General features: G+C 45.7%; 1 protein-coding gene across 1 annotated transcript in view; it reads right to left on the bottom strand.

Annotated features, from left to right (window-relative positions):
* Window positions 1–15,766, bottom strand: part of LOC131284041 (uncharacterized) — a 106,590-nt gene extending 90,824 nt beyond the window's left edge. Inside the window, exon 1 of the mRNA XM_058312896.1 lies at window positions 15,634–15,766. Coding sequence (XP_058168879.1) covers window positions 15,634–15,766 — 133 coding nt within the window. The remainder of the gene's footprint in view (window positions 1–15,633) is intronic.
* Between the last annotated feature and the right edge of the window lie 6,737 nt (window positions 15,767–22,503).

Here is a 22,503-nt window from a genome sequence, read left to right as displayed (position 1 = left end):
TAATTGAAGCCAAATGCTGGGGTAGAGCCGTATCGCATAGTGGCGGTAATGAAATGAGGGAAAACTTTGAGCTCGCCGAACGGCGACCCCCTAGGCTTCGACCCGAAGCTAGTGTAGCCAAAACTTTCGGACCGCCCAAAAAGGGAAAACGGGGCATTTAATCTTCTTATGCCACTTTTCCGTACGATCACGAGCAACAAATGTGTGATGGGCGGTTTCTGTCCAAGCGTTGCGGGGATGATCTCCGTTTTGTTCGTTTATGATAGAGTCGTAGGAAAGTTGGCCAATGTGAATGTGAACTTCTAAGATTTATCAAGACGAAGTATGTTTTGGAACTTTGAGGCAGTGCGATCGATTCCTAACCTTCTCTAACTCCTCTATCGCTTTCCCGTCCCCACTTCTTTCGATTTCCAGTCTCTCAGATAGATTTTTAGTTTGCTAAGTAATTGAACTTTGTAATGCCAACATGGCATAATTAAATAATAATTATAATAAAATTAAAAAAAAAATGCCTAGACCACAATACAGAAATTTATAAAAATTGAAACAATATTCGTGGAATAATAAATTTTTATGAATAAATAGTGTAGTATGGAGGAAAATTCCTTGTCCGATTATCTTAAATGTAATTATATTCTCAAGGATTAAGAGAATTATATTTTCAAGGATAAGAGACAAAGGATCAAAATCAGAGACGAAAATTCTCTCAAAAGTGACAACCACATTTGGAAAACAAAAGTCACCACTGATGTCACCTCCGCTTGGATAAACCAACCAGCATTAGCTTCCCGCATAAAACATTAGCCGTAATTATTCAATCGAGTTACATTTTTACCCCTTTATAAAGCACATCTTCATAAACCGCCTGGCGTAATGAACAACGCGGCCCAAATCTGACGGCTCGCAACCGGCCGCACGCACCGTTCGTGACAAATGGCCGCACCTAACGAACGAACGCCGGAGCGCCACGCAAGACAGCCGGCCACATCCGCAGCGCCCAGCGGACAATAATTTGCGTAATTTTATTGGCACCACTCGGACGGGGGTTCGGTCTGTAATTAGCCCCTGCTGTCCCCCTCGGGGCAAGGGTCCATTATCGCAAACCGCATACAATCAGTCACGGGTGTGGTTCATGCTGCCGGAGGGACGCATTGCTCGAAGGCTCGATGGCCGCGGCGAGTCGACCCAATGGACCTCTAATATATCAACATTTCACCATCGCACGCACACACAATTCCTCGAGGCGGCGTGTGAGTCAATCGTATCGGTCTTAATTAACGAGATTACGCCTAAGACGGGCGTAGGTTCGCCGGCAGCAACTCCTTGCGGCCAGGATACGACGGTGGATTCACTCCGTTTCACATGCGCTAGACCTAGGGCAAAGTGCCGGGAGCCATTTCAGAAAATTACATTCCACACAAGCAGGCGGCATTCCGAAATGGGCCCCAAACGAAAAGTTCGCTCAATTAAGCTGCCGAGCCCTTCGGGAGCTCGCAAGAATCAACCAGAGAGTGGTCATCTGAGATTGTTCACGGGCAATTACTTTCTTCGCCCTGCCTGGGAGTGTCAGCGGAGGCGGCAGCGATTCTTCGAAAGGTTTTCAATCCTGGCAGACGCTCTACCCTGTTGCACGCAAATGACCGTTTCACAGTTCGTATCCTTGGAGACGCTAACAATTCATGGCTAGGAAAAGAATTACTACAGACGATTTGGAGCAGACTTGTTTTCGAAGAATTATTACGTCGTCAAAAAACGACCAATTTTTCTTAGACATGATCTAAATGAATGAATTTGTATTATTTGCCCGCAGTTTGTGGTGATTAAATCTAAACATACTTTTCCGTAAGTAAACATTTCTGTATTTTAAAGAGTTTACAAGTTATTTTCATCAATTATCGTTACACTTTCAACTCTGTTTAGATTTATGCAAACAGCTTACATAACTCTACAAGGAAACTTTACTCACCGAAAACAGCATTGAGTTGCCAAGAAAATTTTTTTGACTAGCAACATTTGTGGGCGTTACATTTTAAATGTACTTTTACAGATAATATACAAAAAATCATTAACTTTTGTAAAACAGTTCACGTCGTTCAACAGAGAGAAGAATCAAAAGGGTAAGTAATATTTATCAAAAAAGGATAATAATTTTTTTTGTGCAATTATCCAAAAGCGTAGGTGTTGTTTTGATTTTTACCTTTCGTTTAATTAACAAACCCATAAAATACTATTTCCGAGGAGTTTCCTAATCTCCCGTGTCGCTCGTTAATCTCATTCAGCGGAAAGCCGACGCTTCTGGCATCAGCCGCACAAAAACAAAGTCAAACAAAATTTTGCATTCCTTTCTTTCTCCTTTCCACACCGAACCAAGAGTGATACTGTAATGGACAGCTTTACGACACTCCTTTTTAAATAACTCCTCACAAATCATCCCGTGGCACGGTCGGCGACTTCCAAGGGTAGGGCGGGGAAAACGGAACAGGGGTAAAAATACCAGAAACTAAAACAAAAACCCAGCACATCGAGATGAAATGAAACAAGTCGGTGAAGAAGAAAAAACCCCTCTACACACACACACACACACACACACCGAAAAGCTTGCCGAATTCTCACAAAGACTAAACGGGGAAACGGCCTGAGCAAACAGAACATAAATCTAATTTCCTACAAACCACTTTCCTCCCCCGGTTTCCCGGTACTAACCCACTCTCCCTCGCCGTCGGATTCGGGCGCCACTCAAAAAGCAATGAGCAAGTTAAAAAAGCGTACAATTACCCCTTGGAAGTGAAAAAGGTCAAGATATAAAGTGCGAGGATGGAAAAAAACCCTCCCGGCTCCAAAACAGTCAGATAAAAGCTTCAAACTTTTTTGGTGCCCCACCGAGTTTCCGTCCACCCGACGGCTCCGCACTCTGCCCCGCGCCCACGGAACGTCCGGCCCTTGGTCGGGGTGTCATTGATGCTTTTCCATTCGGTGCAGCATTCAACCGCACCGCCGAGGCCGAACGAACGAACCAGTTTTCTTAGCTGGATTATTTTCCCGAATGTTTCGTCTGTCGCTCCATTTTTTTTCTTCTTCCCTTCCCACCTCCGTCACCGTCTCCGCTTTTCCATGTTTTTCCCGGCCCGCAGATGAGGTTGCGAGACTTTCGGTTCGGGGTTAGGTGGCCGAAAAGAAATGGCCCTTAAAAGATCGCTGGCGCTGGTTTCGGGTGAGTTGTAGTACAAACAGTAAAACTTTTATTTGTCCTTTCCGTTTGCCTCGCGGCTCGCCATCCTCGGGTACGTGGGAACCACACACACACACACACACCAACCTTTCCCGGCGGACCAACCCCGATAAGGTACGTACCATTGGTTTGTGCGAGTCTGATTGTGAGAAAATTGCGGGCACAAAACTGGGCAAAATAGAAGCGCATCCCAAAGCGAACGCGTGTTCGGGAAACTTCCTTCCGGTTTTTTTTTTCATTTCTCTTCCCGTCTTTCCCAACGCTTGCTGCGAGTTTGCTCTGTTTCTAATGTTTATCTTTCACTGTTGTCATCACCGTTGTCGTCGTCATTGTTGTGTTTTACTTTTTGGCCCACTTGTACCCGGTGTGTGTATACGGGTATTTTTCCTGGTCGTTTCGGAAAGCTCCCTTTTTCCTCCGTATTCTCCCTCGAGCCCCGTTCGTGGGTTTGTTCCAAAATATCCGGGCCTGGCATACGATACACGTGTTTCCGAACAAGTTCTATTCAAGCACGATTGACCACCGGAAGAAACCAACCACGGTTAATGGGTACATATTTACCACCCTGCAGGTCACTTTGGTTGAAGGATTTTGGGAAAACTTCCGTGTAGCTGGGACTCAATTGAAAACCCTAACTGAAACACAACACCGTCCGCCATTAAACGTGGACCGTGGCTAATTGCACCACTGTCGGCAGGTCGTTTTCCATCGCGTTCATCGTGGGAAATTCCATTTGCTAATGACATCGATGTTCACCGTCGCGGCCTCGTTGCGCGGGCGTTCGGGAAATTCCCAGAATACTATCGCACGCCAGCTCGGGTAGTCATCCGTCGGACCACCGTGTCCAGACGGCAAGGACGCGACTAGGACAAAATCGATAAATCCCAGACGAACGTGAGACGTCGCTCAACCCTCAACCCTCAACCCGTTGCTAGGTTCAACCGGCGAGAAATCGATAGTTTCATAATGGACCGGAGGACCTGCTTTGCGTGCACAAAATTTGGCTGCATTCCGTCCGTTCAGCCTACCCGGCAAAGATAGTCCGTAATTAGGGGGAGGCCCTAGACGAAGTCACCGTCTCGTCAACAGCGAGAAATAGACCCTCGGTCCAACGTACACACGCGCCATTAAATCGGATTCTAATGGGACCAACGGGTTTCAACACCCAAACGTTAACGGCCCACGCAGACGATCCGAGTCGCTTTTCACGGCGGCCCAAGGGAAAATTCAACTGAAACTTTGCACATAACCATGATTGCGCGGAACGAGTGATGAGCAAATTTTGCCTCGTGGGATTCGGTTGTCATTGAATTAGGGCTTGAAAAAGAATTAGAAAAGCATTTTCTGTGATTATCCTTCGAGAACGACGTTGGAGCATGAGTTGTGTTTTAATCCCATGGCCAGTATTTTCTTTTTAGAAGCTCACGATTAAAATAAGCAACAAATTGAATTAAAGAAATACGTGAGTTAATAACACACGAAAAATAAGTCACAAGAAGTACGAACATTAATTTCCCTAGATGCCTTACAACATATACCAACAGTTGAACCTTTGAGGATAATTTTCAGCACATACAATTAGAGCCCTCTCCCATCTCTTTCTGTAATAGTGTAAAGTCAAATCGTCGTTTTATTTTAGTGTTATCCATAATACCACCATAAATTGGTCGATTGCTCATCCAAAACCAAACAACAACAACGCTGGGTAAGAATACCTTTCGCAAAATACTTCCACCATTCTCATCCTGTCTGAATTTCCCAACGCTTCCCCAAATGGTGTACAAACCAGTTGGCCAATATTTACACCGCACGGCCACAGTTTTCAGCTTCAAAACCACAAACTGCTCATCGTAAGGTAAGGGAAAGTGAGACGGGAGGGAAAAGTTGGCCGTGGTGTGCCGCTGGCAATCTAAATTCACTTGCAACTTCCATTCACGGAAGCACCCTCCGGTGGGCACGGAAACAAACGCGTCCCAAACGTGTAACTTGCTTCGCAATCTTCTCACAAACATCTTTCCCGCCAATCTCGGCTAAAGGAAGCGACCGTTTTCTTTCCGTTCGCCCCCTCTCCACAGGTTGCCCCCCTGTGTAGTTCGGGCTGTGTCCCGATTTTCCCACGCGCGCGAAGAGCTTTTTCTCCCACGGAAGAGAAAAGGGAGCGAGGCATCATGTGACCTGTCTTCTGTCCCTTTTTCCGGGACCACTTGCCACCACCGCACATCTTACCGCATACGAAGAGCTTCCCGTTCCCGCTTCCTTTCGAACCCAGCCCTTCCCCAAGGAAAACACTTGCGCTGCCACAAACCACAAGCAACCGAAAACCTCCCGTTTGAGTGCCGGCCCTTTCGCAGACGAGATGACACAAACAGGCTGATTGCAGAATGCAGAATGAGTGTGTGTATCTGTCTGTGTTTCCCTGTATGCTGATTTGACTGCTGCACCGAATTGCAGTGAAGTCGTCTTTCTTCTGACTGCGGAAAGAGTCGAATGCATCACGAGCCGTGAGCTGCGGAGCAGCTGGCGTGACGAAACACTGGAGCTGGAGTAATTATACAAATTAGTGACATCGAGCACGGCGCGGACAAAGCGGCACGGCGAGGAAAGCTCCTCACGCTGCCGCACTCGAAGCGGTGATTGCGGTGCAGACTTTCTTGAAACCGTTGCTGCGGCACCGGCTTAAATACTTAAGCTTTTCATTTTTCTTTTCCACCCGAACGGCTGAATTTCCAACAGACCAGGGTTTGCCGTTCCAAAAAAAGAAAAACCATGCATCTTTGGCACACGGCAAAACTAAACCAATAATGTACGGAAAAGCGTACGGCTGGTGGAGGAGAGAGTTTTCCCCCGCCCACCCGATGTTTCGCAAATAAAAGCAACATCGAAAACCCGAAATTTCGTCGGGCGAAAGGTAAGCGGGTTGGAAAAGGGGGCGCAGAGGATGCCAGCAAAACTCGCTTGAAATGAGTGCTGTTTCTGCCAGCGTCACCATTAACAATGCGCCATGCTGTTTACAAAACACCATAAACACAATTACACCATAAAAACAAATTTACTCCACAAAGCCGCTCATTGGAGGGGGGTTGGATGTTTTTTGAAAAATAAAAAAAGAAGCCATGCCCGGACCGCTGAGATTTTCCACCACCAGCCAGCATCCAGACAAACGGCACAGACGGTGCTTTCGAGGTTTTCCCATCCGATTTACGCTGCCAGCGTAGCTTAGCGTTTTGGCTTTTTTCGTTGCATAAAAGAAAAAGCGCGCCGGTTCGCTCGGGTTCTCGCGAAAGCAACCCGTTCTGTTGTATTTTTTCTTTTTATTGCACTTCTCCACACCGACCGCATGCACAATATGCCTTTAGTCATGCCTTTTTCGCTTCATTCAGACGCCGCGTACCGTATGTATGTAGACACAACATACCCAACACTTCGACCAGCACAAAAGGCAGCCCCATCCCTTCATCCCTACCGCTGGCGCGAACGCGAAACGGGCGAGTGCAAATCGTGGGCTCATTTTCCATTCATTCGATACAGGACACCATTTTGCTGCACTTCTGTATTTGATTATGATGTCGAGATGGTCTATGTTTTGTGGGTTCTGCTTTTCCGCAAGCAAGCAAGCAAAGCAAGTCGTGGCATTCGTTACCGGGAACCACCGCTTTTCGGTAACTGTTTCCCTTTGCCCTACCTGTCACCACTGGCCCTGTGTGCCTGGGTGTGTGTGTGTGTGTTGGTGAGTGAGAGAATGTTGTATCCAGCACTGCCTCATTTAAGTTTTCCTTCGTCCGGTTTTCCGCTGCTTTGTGAGGATTGCAACTCGGTTTTTGGATGCAACTGTGTTTCAGCAGAAGGCTTGCCGATGCTGCCAGCATTCTCGTCTGGTTTGTTGTTTTCCATATCGTCTTCTCGGGCGAAACTTTTACCCCATGTCTTCATTTACGTTACGTTCAGTTCACCTGGCGGCCGTGAGAAATGCGGCTGATATGAGATAGTTTATAACTTTGTTGTGCCTTACATTCCAGTTTGTTTTAGTTTGTGATAGTAGAATTTAAATTTTAATTTTATTTTTTGGCATACATTTTAAAAGTAAGGTTCAGGACATTATAACTATCAAGTAAAATGTAGTTCATTAACATTGTTACAGTAAGCAAGATAATATGGAAAGTTATATAAAATACTTTCGAATACAGAAAGGTCGCCTAGTTTTCATCCAAGTGGGGAACAACAATTTAATTCAATCAAATTATTTCACTTCAATAAATCAATCAGCAAGAGTGTTACCAATACAACGTCTAACTTTGAAACAAACTTCAAATACGCATAAGGCAACTTTCACATACGTGATTAACTCGAAAAACAGCTCGACTGTTCGATCGATCGTATAGACATCGCGCAATTAAGGTTAGAGCAAAAACAAAACGAGAATAGTTATCACTCTCTGTTGCCAACTTTTTCTTTTCGTTGGTAAAGCTTAATTCGGTTGAACGGATGCATTTTCGACAAATTATTCGATAGTTTACACAGCATTGAGAACTCGTCTTGAACGAAAGCTCCACTGAAATTCCAGCTGAACTTGATTTTGCCGATGTTTCTCTTTTCCAGGACTTCTTCGCGAGCAAATTAAACTATGTTCAAGTTATTTGCCCTCAAACTGATTCACTCACTTCTTTTCTTTTGGGAGAAATATACTGATTCTGCAGGAACATGTGTCTAATTTTGTGAGAAAGAAAGAGTTTCTACGAAAACCTTCCGGTTCTATTTTTCACCACGAGACTAACAAACTTTTCCCCGATCGATCCAAAGCAATGCAGCCGGTGCAGTTGCCGATCGGGTTCCACTTTATTGCCATGGCCGAGCAAACGTATGGCATACGTGATTTCGGCAGTTCTTTCGGTCGTCGTGCAGTGTGTTTGGCATAATCTATGTACGAAGACTGACCGACTTGGTCGATGTTTGGACCTTCCTTTTCCCACACTGGTTTTTTGACTACCACATTTTTTGAAAACCCCAAACCAGGGGTCCATTTTCCCTGGCCACCAGGTATCCAGCTGCGGCTCGGACAGACCTCCGGTTTGAAGATTTGTTGTGACCGAGTTCGGTCCGGTCCATTTCGTAGCGCGCAAACCTTTACTCGGTCAAGTGGTCCAATGTGTCCCCTTGCTGCCACTGGCCACTTGGCCCGTTTGGCGAGAAATTTTCCGACTGCAACCCGATGGCCTCATTTGTAGCCGAGCGTGGCAGAACCCTTTTTCGGTAGCACAGCGAGAGGCTTAATAAAATGGGAAAAGTTATGACCCTGGGGTTTCCGAGTGCTCCCTCTGGGCTTTGCGAGTCCGGTTGTGCTGTGGTTGAAAACTGCACCGGCCCAAAGAACATCCCAGCTAGACCTGCACACCACGAGCAACGAGTTTTTCCGTTCCTTGTACCGCTCGCTTGACAGACTTATGGTGGCTGTCCATTGCTTGACAGATAAATTTCCTTCATGATTATTTTCCACAACCAGCAGTCACCCGGCGGGGTACTTTTTCCAATTTTCACCCCTCGTAACTCGCCCCCAACTTTATGCATTTCGCCAGGACCTTAGTCCGATGGTCATGATGATACATTGAGCTACTCGCCCGGGAGACGTGGAGCTAGTGTGGGTTTTAGATTTTGATTTTTGAGATTTGGAAGGGGCTCGAAACGGTCCAACCCAGCCTAGCATGCACCGCGAATGTTTGTTCGGCAAACTCCATCGCAAAACACACCCATCCAATGCACGCAATGACGCCCACCGCCAAACCATTCGGTTACATGCGTTTCTAATTAAGGCCCGGACGCGGCCCGTGCAGTACACGAGCTATTATTTGCAAATCCCATGTTCCAAAGGCGAAATCAACCGCGGACGCAAGTGAATCCTCCCAACGTGCAGTGCAACCTTCCGCCCTCCGGAATCCAACAGCTGGCCCCGGGTCTTCCGTTGTATCACGTTTCTCGGCCGGCATGCAAACCCTTTTCCATCACCATCAGTCTCACATCCATCTCGCTTTCGGTGGCAATTATGAAGTAATAAATTGACTGAGGCCGTTACCCGGCAAGCAGTGAACACCGGAGGGATGGGACGAGAGGCAGTAAACATACGCACACACGAGACACGAGGGCAAAGTAACGCCAGAGCACACCCAAACACCCGGTACGGTTCCGCAAACCCGAACCTCGACTTGTTAAAATATCCCATTGGCCGTTGTTCGGGAAAGGAGGGCCATTTCCGGGGCGCAGGCTTGCACCCATTTGCTCGAAGCTGTTTACGATCGGCGACGCCTTCCGTCCCCGAGCCCGATGAACACGGAACACAAATCCCCGATCCGAATCCAACACAACCCTTGGGCTGAGAGATAAACAAACATCTTCCTTTAATGTGTGGCCTCTCGCTTGAATGGTCGGGATTTTGTTGTGCAACGGAAAAGATCACCGAACTGGAAAACGCCACGGCAACTAATAATGGCGTGTGATGATGGGCAGAAATACGTTACATCGAACGGTTCATTTTTACATCACATAAAAGAACAGGAGTTCATTAAGTTGAAATTGGCAGAAGTGTGTTTAAACTAATTGTCTGATTCGTAAAACAGATCAAAGCTTTTAATATCAATGCATTGAAGCATGAATCTCAGTGAAATCACATCAAACAATCACAATTTGGAAACTCGATACAAATCTAAAGATTTCGAAGAAATAATTTCGCAAAACGATGGATAATATCCTCCGGGAAATAGAGTATTCTCAGAAAATGGAATAATTCTATTCATTCCACTGCCCGCACTGACCAACATTGTTTTGCAACATGTTCAATAATTACTTCAAGCTATGAAAATATGCAGCGAAGCAAATCGAACCGACAATGAACCAAAGTCAAATGAGTCCCATGATTCTATTGATGGTCTTTGATGATGGCGGTATTTATTATTTCAGTACAAACTGTTGGCCATCAACCTTTTATTATTCCACGCCATTAGATGGTGTTTTCTTTTCGGTTTTTGTTTTTCCTCCCAAAATCCGACCATTTTCCCGGACCGGAGCGCTCCAAACGTTCCCTTAACCGATGCTTCCCACAGCCACAAGCAAACACACGCCAGCTGTTCCCGGTGGCCCATTCCGGCTGCATTTCTCTATCCGTTTTCCGAGCTCGAAGCAAAAGTAAATAAAAATAAATCGAACCACGATATGGCTCGTCCCGCCAAGCCGAGGCCCTTGCGGGTGTGGGGGCGGGGGGTAAAGCGCGTTCCCCACGTCGTTTACGAAAACGATTTCGGGAAACCTCAAACCGTCAACTATCACAACCGGCAGCTGCCGTGACGTTCCGGGAAAATCGTTGCGGTACGGTGGACCAAAAACCCCGTCGGAGGACACTTCGTGACGGGATGCAAAAATGCCCGTGACCCGAGCTGCGGTACGGAGGCCCCGAAACGGGTGCCCTGCGGGGGAAAGTTTAATCTTCCTAAAAGCCGGAAACCTGAAACATCCTGAAACTAACAAACTAGTTTGCAGTGCGCCCGGCCAAGGCGAAACGATTCGACGACAAAACCGGTACCTCCCGAAGGCCGGATGTAACACGCGCAACAGGAAAAACCACAACCAAACCAACCTTCCATAGGAGTGGGGGTGAGGTGAGGCTAACTTCACACTCTCCTATCGATCCTCCTTCCCACGCTCCCACGGCTGGAACCACTTTTCAACTCGCTCGGATATTATCTCCGTTTTCCACTTGATTCCGGTGCCAGTTCGCCAGCCGTACACTACTTCACATGCAAGAGATAACCTTCTTCTTAACCACGCCCCCCTCCCCCTTCCCCACCCGTCGCTTTCCGCTTCGGATCGTTCGCCCGTAAAAATACACATTTTATTATTTCGGTTGGAATTTGATAAGCGTATTAGTGCGCCTCGTTGCCTGGCCGTGGCAAAAGTGTACGACGGCGAAGACGGCGCTCTTCACGCCGACTGTGGGTGGTTGGGGTGTGAAATATTGAGCTCTCGACAGTAGCGGTTGGTTGACGATGGGAAGGATTTCCGGTCGATGGTGCGGGGGTTCGGGAGGTACGTCCTTAACTTTTCCGAAGCCGTATGTTTCACGTTTTGCTGTTCTCCAAAACCAGGAGTCGGCATTCTGTTTTTCGAAGATGTTCAATTCTAGATTGAATGAAGGCGCATGCAAATGGACATTTTGGTTTGAAAAAAAAAAATGTTAAAAAGTTTTCTCTCGATGATCAAAGAATCAGAGAATCTCGAGGATCAAAGAATTTACGTAGATTTTTATATTGAAGCAGGGTATTATTTCAACCAACCAAACAAGTATTTATCTGGCAAACAAAATCAGATGTAAAATTAAACCTTTAATAAGCAAAATGAGGCTTTAAAGAGCTGCTCATACCTCCCAAAACTCCAATCGAGCCATATACGATCGGAAAACAACTTATTGTGCTGTGAAACATACCCCACCTCGAAACGAAACGCCGTTGTCATCCTTTTACCAGCCACTTCTCGGCGTTTCTTTTTATCCCACTGCAAAGTTCCACCAAAACGCTTTCGTTAATGTGATTTAGTTCCTGTTGCGTACCAACCCGGATGGCTCGACCCGCTTCACCGGAAAGGAGGGAGAAAAAAAATCAGCATTTCCAATCGATAACGGTTCACGCAACACCGAGCGTGGGCGCGCTTGAGTATGTGTGTACGTGGTTGTGCGTGCGAATGTATCTGATAAGCCATCTTAACAGCCGGTACACGCAACAGCCTCGGCCGAGCCGGCATTTTCCCGTTCGGTGCGTTTTCCGTCGTAACGCGACGAATGTGCCTTCCTGTCACCCTTTCCGATGCGATCCTTCCTTTCCCGTGCCGAACCTTTACCGCACGGTTATGGATGGTTTGTTTTTCTTTTTTTACTTTTGCCCATCTGTTCGAACATCAAGTATGACGACAACCGGTCTCGGGGAAGGATTTTCACACCATCCTTCGCAGAAGTGCCTTTTCACCCAGTCATTCCGAGACCGTTCGCATCGTTATCTGTTATCATGATCATGGGTTTTCTTTCACTCTCGCTCTCTCTGTCTCTCTCTTTCATTTTTTTCGAACTGGAAAACCTACAAGTTTTCAACCCGGTACCATCCACTAACCTCCAATCCGAGCAGATCCTGCGTGTGGCAGTGCGTGAAAAAGGTTAAAGGATCACGAAATGTGCCGCAAAACCCAGAGTGACCTGTTTTCAAACCATTTCCCCAGCGTTTTCCTTCGCTCGTCGTTAAAAAATCTCACAGTCACTGCTGCACCGGGGAATCACTAGAACACCCTTTTGCATACCCCGCCCTGCCGGCGATTTGACTCCTGATTTTTCTTCCTACTTGTGGTTGGTTAACGAGAAAACTCCGTTCAACAGTTTTTTTTCAACGCTCAGAAAACGCAAGTACTACGTTTTCGCAAACTGCAAGATTCCATAACTTTCACCATCAGCTTGCGTCGGTTTGGTACGAAAGTGATTATTTTTACATTTTACACACGTTACTAAACCTTGACGATGAATTTCAGTTTCCATGGAATAGGTTTGCAAACCGCATGTAAAATATGTCTATCGAAAAGCAAACGAAGATATGCATCATACACGCAAAATGAAGTTCTAAAAGGAACACGTAACTGAAAGCGCGCAAGTCACTAAACTAAGGTAAGAAACTGACCACGGCCATGATTGTTTTCCAGTTTTTGAACAGACTACGTACGAGCTGCTTCAACCAAACAAGACTTTTTTACGTGGCGCAAAACAAACTCGTTAAAGTGCAGTAATGTTGAACCGGGAAAACCGTAACGGTAGCACGCGGTAATGCAAGCGAATAAAAACGTGAGGTATTTTACTCCATGCCGAAGCGCCAACCACGGCCTTTCTATCAATTGCACTTTTTTCCTACCGTTTTAACGAGTTGAATTCATTGCAGAGTGTTGAAACTGTTTTCTTTCTGATTCTCTTTTTTTTCCCCTTTCTTTTCGCCGCTCTTCAGTGAACCGTCCGGTGAAAACGGTCAATCTACCTACGCCATGCTACGGGAAGGAACGGTCCTGTTGGCGTTGCAGCAGACTGCACAAACTGCAGAAAACGATTGCGCCCGAAAAACCATTCCGTTTAATGCTATTTGATGAATGCACACGTGGCTCGGATTTCATGTCCGAATATGGGCGAAAGAAAAAAAAAGTACAGAACAGCCACACGGTATACCAGCTCCGGACCAACGCTCCTGGGACTGTTTCGGTGGGAAGAAAAATGAGGTTTTCATTTTTTGGCCGTTTCCTTCGCCACCATCGCCAGTGGAAGAGTTTGTTTGGTAAAATAATAGCACGGGGAAAAAACGGTACACGCCAGATCGGTTGAACTCGTCCACCCAAAACGGATGCACCATACCAGGGTATGTGTGTATGTGTGTGGGTTGGTGTATTACCGTGCTGCAATGCAAAGTACGTGCGCGGTGATGCCACATCACATGAACTCCAAATGCACTCGATGCAGCAAATTACTGCGAGGTCAAGTTTACCCACGATCTATTTCGTTCGTTCGCTTTAGTAAAATGTTAGAAAAATATTTTCGCTGTATAAAGCAGGAAAAATTGGTGTAAAACCACTTGCATAAATTACACTCTTCCATGCAATTATTTTATTCCGAGATAAAAAAGGCACAATTAAAACACAATGCTGATTTTCAAGGACCTTAAAGTTCTAGCTTAATTTGCTAGAATAGATGTATTTGCTGTAATTTATTACTAAAATAAGTTGTTCATTCCAGAATGTGACGTTTTCTGCTATTTTGCAGATGTTTTTGACCAAAAACCTTGTTTGTGGAAGCTTAAAATTACCTTGCAGTGAAATGCAAGCTATTAGAAAATCTCCCATCGAATGACACATTTTCCACGTTACACATACCACGTGAGCGTTGGACAATCATGTTCCAATTGCTCCAGTTGCGGCCCGACTGCTTACGAAACGCTATTCGGTGAAAATCTGCAACAAATCTCCAGCGCAACCCTGCCTGCCTTCATTTCCAGACGCCTTCATCGCATGGTCCATCCAATGATCCATTTCGCACGACACACTCTTGCACGACATTGACACGGGCTATCCTTCCGGGCGAAAGGTACATCGAACTGTTGCTCCGTTGCACATGACTACACCTCACCACTCTGGATCAGCAAAAACGCACGAAAAATGTCGTCCGATGAATGTTCATATGTATGTTTTGTTCCAGAAAAACCCGTTGGTAAGTCGTAAGCCGCAGGGGACTTATGGCCTTGCCGAAGATTTCCGTCCACCACTGGAGCACTTGGGATGTAGTGGAAAAGTGGTCCGTTGCTGTGGAAACTTTCGCTATGTAACTTTTACAAATCCATTTCTCAGCGGAGTGCAGTGAATATTGGATGTTCGGGTTGTGGCGATTGTCATTGGCGGCGCATGCCTTTTCCCGAGCGGGAGGACAAGTAATAACACTAATGGGTCGGTTGGTCAGACCAGCATAACTCGATCTAACTGGAACAATAAGTTTCGAGCAATAGTCGGAGTCCTCAGAGTTCACAGGCATCCCATGAATCGGATGAAGCTTTTAGCCTTTCTGCTTGTAAAAGTTTTACCTTTACCTTTAGGTTCAGGAAGAGTTTCCAAAATTGATCTCAAAATCACAAGACGACAAAACAAGGTCCATCCATAAACCAGTAAATATTTCAGTTTAACCATAAACCATTTCAATAACAATTCGAACCATCCGGGTCGACTTTCAACAACATTCCATGCAAACATCCATAAGCATTCATTTCACGAGTGTTACTTTCCGTCCCGGGAAAGCTGTCCTCTTTGAACGGCCTAATCCATCCACCTAATGTTGCACATTACGATACGCATCCTGCCAAACTGGACAATATCCACGCACACCACACGGAACCGGGCTCTCGGTAGCTCTCGACAGCAGCGTCGAAACTAATGGGCTCAACCGAATGTTTCTGTCCAATAAAATCGAAATCATTCCATTTGCGGTGTACGGCGGCGAAAACCAGGTGCAATAACATGCGAGATGGATTTGTCAAGCGAGGGCGGGAAAAAGGGAAGCGTTTTATGATGACTGCTTCAAATTTCCCACATCATTAAACCGGTGCTCGGTTGCGGTTAAGTTGGGCGGTGATATTTTTTTCTCTCTTCCCCCTTTTCCCAAGCCATTTTTCCGCTTCCACGCTGCGGTGTGTGATGTGTGTATTGTAAATCGCCTGTTGTAGAGCACACTAAAGGACGCACTCATTGCGAAAGCTTAACCGCAACGCAATGATCAGGCACCGGGGAACGATGGCACATCATGAAACCGTCATGGAAAATCGAACCATGGATGGGGATGTGGTATGAAGATGTTCAGCACTTACCACAATTGGCGATGATCTGTAGCAGGATGCCGATGCTGATGAACCGCTTCAGTCCTCCGCCCCCGATCGGCCTCGAGGGTCGTGCCGTCGTACGGCCGGCCCCGAAAAGAGCGCCGTACCAATTTCCCACCATCATCACCTTTTTTCTGTGTTTTTCCTCCGTTTGTTTGTGTTGCACTTAAAGCGCTCAATTTGACTGTTCACTTTGTCCAAAACAAAACTTGCACAAAATATAACCCGTCGCACAATTTCAATGCACTCTGTCTGGCATAATTGTAATTACAATATTTATAATTTGTCTATAACTTCTTTATACTGCCATTTCTTACACTCGTTTCAGTATCAAATTTATTTTACACAGAACATTTAATGTAAATCAATCAAAACATTTTACGTCATAGTTACACTTCTCTGCTGATCAGTTTATCAAAACCAAAACACTTTCCGCGCACAACAACGCTTACACCACACTGCGTTCAGATTAAAACTTGCTCCTGTAACTAATGCTCGTTCCCTTAAGCGCCACTAGAAAAGGTAGAAAAGGAAAAAATACATTGCAAAAGAAAGCCCAGTTAACTAGATCAAACCACAAGGTCGCAAAGTAGGGTATTCCCACTTGCCACTCCCCCAACTGTCACCATCAGGTTTTGCACCAAGCGTGCACTCAATCGCAATTAGCTTCTTCACTCCGGGTGGCGCTTCGGGGGGAGGGAATGATCTGCAAGAACCCGCCGCATGACAACCTGCACACACTACTTCCCCTCACTGGTCCTTCGCTTCACTTTCTTCCAACCCGTTGGTAGCCGCAACGGAAGACGTTTCCGTCAGAGATTCATAAATATTTTTTTAATTACACCACTTCGCAGCGACGGCAGCCATTTCCACCACACTTCACAACCACGCTCGGGTCAAATGTGTGTAGGAGGAAGGAGGGCTGAAAGGGGGCGGTTGACGCACGACACTGGCTGAATCAACAAGAGGTGCTCGGGAACGATCTGTAAGAAATAGAAAGAAAAGACACATTAAAACCAAACCAAAGTGTGCGGGGGAAAGGGTATAAAAATCTCCACGGACCTGCTGGCTGGCTGTTGTGATCATGACGGGGAGTGTTGATGTTTCCAACAACCACCTCCCCGGCCTCCGGTTTTTTCCCCCTCGCGCGGCCTTTAACGCACGGATTGAAGCCATCAGCGCGCGGAGGTAAACCGGAAGCGAGAAGACTGCCCGGCAAACAGAATCATCATGCTTTCCCGTTCTGTCTTATTGACAATTGTTACCGACAAAATGAAAAAGTGCGACGATTTAGTCAGCCGGGTTCGGTGCTTTCGGAAAACTTTTTTCCTCTACTCAAACACATGCACAAAACACACACACACTGGGGCTTATTCCCAGGGACATTGTTTGCTTTCAAGTTATGGGTTTGGTAACCGTTGAGCGATGATGATATGACTTCAGGATCATACCTTCTGACCGAAGTGGCTTCTACCAGTTAAAAAGGGGCAATAAATCATCGCACGTCTTCCCGGACCCTGTGTGCGGAGCGTGCGAGCGAGCCCGAGTGGGAAGGCAAGATACAGTAGAGTGAAAACGAGTGCACAGTGCACGCAACAACCAGTTGGCCTAACAAGGACGAAGAGAAACGTGATCGAAGAAAAGTGTTGTGCGCAACAACACGAGCCAGAAGGAAAAAGAATCCCTATAGGGGTGCGCGCACACCATGTGCACGAGTTAGCGAATATGGATTTCGGGGGTGAAATGAATCGCAACCAGGTTTTAGGATTCGGTGTCTTTCCCTACGGTCGCAGGCGCGAACAAACGGCGGTCCTTACGAAGCCTCGTGCCTACTCTCTGGGCTGATTTTACAGACCGCCTAAACCGACAAAGGGGGTGCCCATGGCGCAGCGGTAGCGCGAGGAAACACCACACCACAGGTGTGGGATCGAATCTCGAGTCTGGCACCCTCCGGTATTACGAACGGCTGACCACCGATCTATAATATACCGTCTCTCGGTCACACAAACTCTCTTCGGAGAGAGGCCTTGTCTCACTAGGGGATGTCGTGCCAAATAAAAAAAAAAAAAAAAACCGACAAAAACGTTAAATGCCGGTTTCTCTCTCTCTTTTTCTTTTTTGGCACTGTTAACACTATCCATAGCAATCTCGTATGGTTTTATGTTTTTAGCTCAAAATGCCAATTCAGATGATATTGTGATAACTTCTTATTCTTCTTTAAGTGGTGCAACATATTATTGTTGAACATGTTCTGACATGTTCTGTTTTGATATCTCCATGGAGAACTCAAATTACACCTAGGTCGTTTTCGATAAGCAAATTTGATTCTTAAGGAATAGAATTCTATTCCTGTTACTTTGTATGGCCCTCTGAAAATTGATTCAAATTTTTGTTTTTTTTTTTGTTGTTAGATGACTTTGTATTAACATAGCCAATTTTTTGTTGTTGCTCATGTTAGCGGTTTGTCTGTTGTTTCTGTCGTTATTTATTCCGATATAAGTATTCGACCAAAGAGCAAAATTGAGAGAAAAAGAGCGAAACAAAAATTACAAACGATGTTATTTTGTTCGAATGTGTCAGATTTGTTTTTCCTACCAGATACAGTTTTGTTCTAAGGGCATTTCCTCCCTGAACATTGGCCTTAGCCCGGGCAAATTCGGTGGTGTTGTTATTCACTGTTGTACAACACTTTTAATTTCTCACTCTTCTTTAATATCTCACGTTTTCTGCATAGGTGCTGTTCATTACTTCACTTTGTCTTTGGTCTATGCTTCGGTGTCCAACACCCACTTTGTATCGTTTTTTCTCTTCAATATTGTGGTGTGGATCTTTTTCCCTGCGTTTGCTACGCGGAGAGCTGCTTTGGTTGTGTTAACAATTTTTACCATCTCGACCAGATTCCTAATCTTGTACATAAGATACTTACGCTCCCTTCTGACGTAGTACTTTTGTGCAGGATCGAGCAACCAATTTACGGCCTTGCTTCGATTGTATACGGTAGAATTAGCTGTTGTGTTCACTGTTTTTGTTCCATAATCATTCTCCTTGTCTTAACCATTTCATCGATACAGCGTTTTATTTCCATAAACGCTTCCGAACAAAATAATACATAACGCGCAAACAAGGGCACAATGCAATTTTCTTGTTTCACTCATTAGTCTTTTTTTCTCTCTGGTTTGCCATTTCGGTCCATATTTTATCCACTATTAGTCACTTATAGTCTTTCTCGTTATTTAGCCAATGCTAATAGTTTTTGTGCCTTTTTCTTGGCTTGAGATATCATTGATTTTTATGTTAGTCTTATGACGCGTTTGAGCAGTAGTAAGACCACCAGCACGATTAACACATATGATTTCAGGTCCTGATTCAAATGTTGCTCCGTATGCACTTCCTGGTTTTGAATTATTGTGAGATCGTGATCGCCTTCCACGTCTGTTTGGGCTTTTGATTCTAAACCACCCTTTTTTTTACTAGCTACCATAAGATACGAAAAACAGCTAAAGCGCATATCTTGCTACTAGTATTATAATTTTTTGTTAAACTTCTTTAGCTGTATCTAATCCACTATCACTTGTTGGAGCAATGCCTTCTAGTATATCGGCAATATTATTAAGGTGATTTTGCAGTGCTGTTACTACGAATTCTAATTCTTCCACATCATTTCCTGCATCTCTCGCCTTTACACTCAATTCTCGCGCAATTTTTTCTGAATAGCGTTTAAGTTCATCATTTGCCACCTGTCGGCTGATCTTTAATCTCAACCACAACAGAGACTGAATCAACTTCCGAAGGCTTTTACACTGCCTGTTCATATTGTTGCGAATTAGTTGTGGCGTCATTTGGCAGTTATTTTTCTTTTAACTAAATATCTTGGACAGCGATATCGCGATATTTTGTCTTTTCTGATGGTTTAAGACCATCACATCGTCACGGTCGCCATTACGCGTTGGCTAATACTTGATCATGTTCTGTTCTGATATCTCCAGTTTGCTGACTTCCTTAACATTGTAGTGTGGTTCTAAGAATCGATTAGTTCTTTCTGTGTAGCCCGCGTTCGGTTAGCAAAATAATAATATTCTGCTACAATATTAAACTTATCTTTGAACCACTATCTATTTGTAATCTGGCCTTGTAGACTCGGCGTGAAACTGCCGACGCGTTGGAGTGGTCCCGTTTGATACCCGAATCGTTAAAGAACAGGTGGCGGTGACGTAGTGCAGGATAGATTTCACTTTACTTTCACTGTTCTGTACGGTACTGCCACTTCACTATCAGAATGTCCAACCTATTCGGACCTTTATTGTTCGACTGGTGTACTGAGAGTGGTGTCGCTTACAATTTGTGTCTTACTTATATAGTACATCCTATCGGGAATCGGGCAACGAGGGTAAAGGAAGGATTCATCATCGGGTTCACGGAACCCAAGCGGCACGTGCTTCGGGTTGAGATTGGGCTTCAATGGGAAAGAGCGAGATGGGATCCTTGTCTCTTTTACACCAACGCAGGAAATCACCTGTCCCTCCAGGAGGTTATCAAAGTGCGCAGTAAGATCCATAAATTTACACGCCGAACGAAAAGCAGCGCAAAAAGTGTAACGCGAGGATCCCGCGAAAGGTTTAAATGCCCACCTTTGATTGAGCATGCGCTCTGCCGCGACAGAACAACTCGTAATACTCTGAGTGTAATAGCAACGAGGGCCCATATAGTACATACAACCGCGTTGATTCTATTTTTAGACCTACAGTAGATCGTCACTGGCTAGATGCATATATCGCCCCAATAGGGGCCTCCTATTTTTCATTTTTATCGATTTTGCTTCGGTTTAGCGTAAGGACCGCAGTTTGTTCGCGCCTGCGACTCTAGGGTCGCGTTCTTCGGGCCTTCTCACACACGAAGTGTGTGGATTGGCTTCGGCAAAATCCGAATAAAAACTCCTGCAGTTAAAGCGTCCAGCTATATACTGCTTTCCTGCGCAACCCTCCAGGAAGCAAGGTTAATTTAGGATGTTTACGCATACTACCTTACAAATACCGTGCATCCCTAGATGCACCCTAACTAGATGCACCGGATCTTAAGATTGTGTACGTATACATTCTGATATCCGAAACGCTAGCTCAAATTTTACCTTGCTTTCTGTACGGTTGCAAAGGAAAGCAGTATATTGCTGTTCGCTCTCGCTGCAGGAGTTTCATTCGTGGAGGAGTTTCGCTAATGCACACTTCGTGTGCACGTTCGTCGGACCCGAAGAACGCCCACGCATCGTGCGCACTCCCGGTATAAAACTTCTCACCGGAAAACGCCTGCCAGTGGATGTGAACAGAGACCGGATTTCATCGCTTCCAGTGGAGCAAAGGGATGGGGACGAGCAACTCATACGCCTTACAGTAGATAGTTTAGTAGTTTTGCCGCCCCTTTAGCTAAGCTTTTTATCGCTTCGATTTGGTCGACATCTGAGAGTTTCCATCCATCCTGTGCGCGCGGTCCGGCCTTTTCGGGTGGATGAAACTATAGTCACTACTGCTAGTCAACACACACAGACACACGCGCATACCACACTCTACCCTATCAACATGTCAACTCTATCAAGGATCAACTGCAACCGGGCGCTTCGGTCCGGAACCGGATGTTCTGTCAAGGTGACAGATTGGTTAGATTGATGCCTACTCCAATTGGGCTGCGGGATCGGAAGAACACAATGCGCTTCACCGGGGCTCGGTGCTTCGGTGAGCCGGAAAAATCAATTTCATCGTACTGTCTGACCGGTTTTCACGGTGCCCCCCCCCCCTGGGAAGGGAGTCCGTTCCGGGTAGCCATCGACCGAGACAAGCTTAATCTGCTGCTGATAATGTTTTTGCAAAATGCTGAATGGCAACAAAAATTGAACCCCCGGGAAATGCCTTTGCACAATCGTTTGCTGCTGTGGAAAATGCATTAGACAAGCTTTCCGCTAGTGCTCGGTTTGACTCAATGTATTCCGTCCCACTTCTTTCCAAACAAGGACGAACGAAACAGTCCGCACCCAAATGCAGCCCGGCACGGAAGCTTGCAAAACTATGTTGAACGCTCTGTTCTTTAAAACCGATCAACTTCCTTATCCGACAGTGCAATCTTGCGCGCTGCCGACGGTTTTGCAACAATCGTCCTGCTGTTTATGTATTTTTGTATCTTTTATGTCGCTTTCCTTTTCCTATTTTTGCTTGCAGTGTTTCTTTTTCCCTGCCGCCGGTTTCAACATTGTAAAGGCGAGGAAAATAAATGCGCACAAGAAGCACCGTCCACTTCCGCCCAGCTGTCAGCGGGGAAGAAAAGGCGAGCCCGAACAAACCGGGAACAGAACAACAACGGGGAGCAGCAGAGGAGGGCTTGAAAAGACAAATTTGAGCAAATAAAAAACCGCTCAAAACAACATCCGAAAGTCGGCTTAAAGTCGGAGAGCCCAAGTTAAAGGAAGTGCCATTTCAGCAATTGGAAAACATTCTCCCTTTTGTGTTTTTTTCTCTTACTGCTACCGAAACATTTAGCCGGGCACGTCTCTTAAAGAAACCGTGGAGGATGGAGTAGCTAAATAAACACGAAGAAAAGAAACATCCACAAGAACAACATTGCAATGGAATGGAGTGGAAAAGTCACAACAACAAGCTTTCGGTGGAATGCTTGGCCGTGGGCGGAAAAACTGCAGAGACAACAAGAAGGATCCATACGAGATATATATGTTTGAGGACACGACACAGAGGCGTACGATGATTTTTAAGGAGTGGCCTGAAAAAGTTTTGATTCGAGAAAAAAACAGCACAACGAGTGGGCGAAATGTATATTTTAGCCTTTTCCAAACAGCGCACGTTGTTATCATTAGGGGCC

This window comes from Anopheles ziemanni, chromosome 3 (genome assembly GCF_943734765.1).
Source record: "Anopheles ziemanni chromosome 3, idAnoZiCoDA_A2_x.2, whole genome shotgun sequence".
Taxonomy (NCBI): domain Eukaryota; kingdom Metazoa; phylum Arthropoda; class Insecta; order Diptera; family Culicidae; genus Anopheles; species Anopheles ziemanni.
This window is presented reverse-complemented; position numbering and strand designations above follow the sequence as displayed.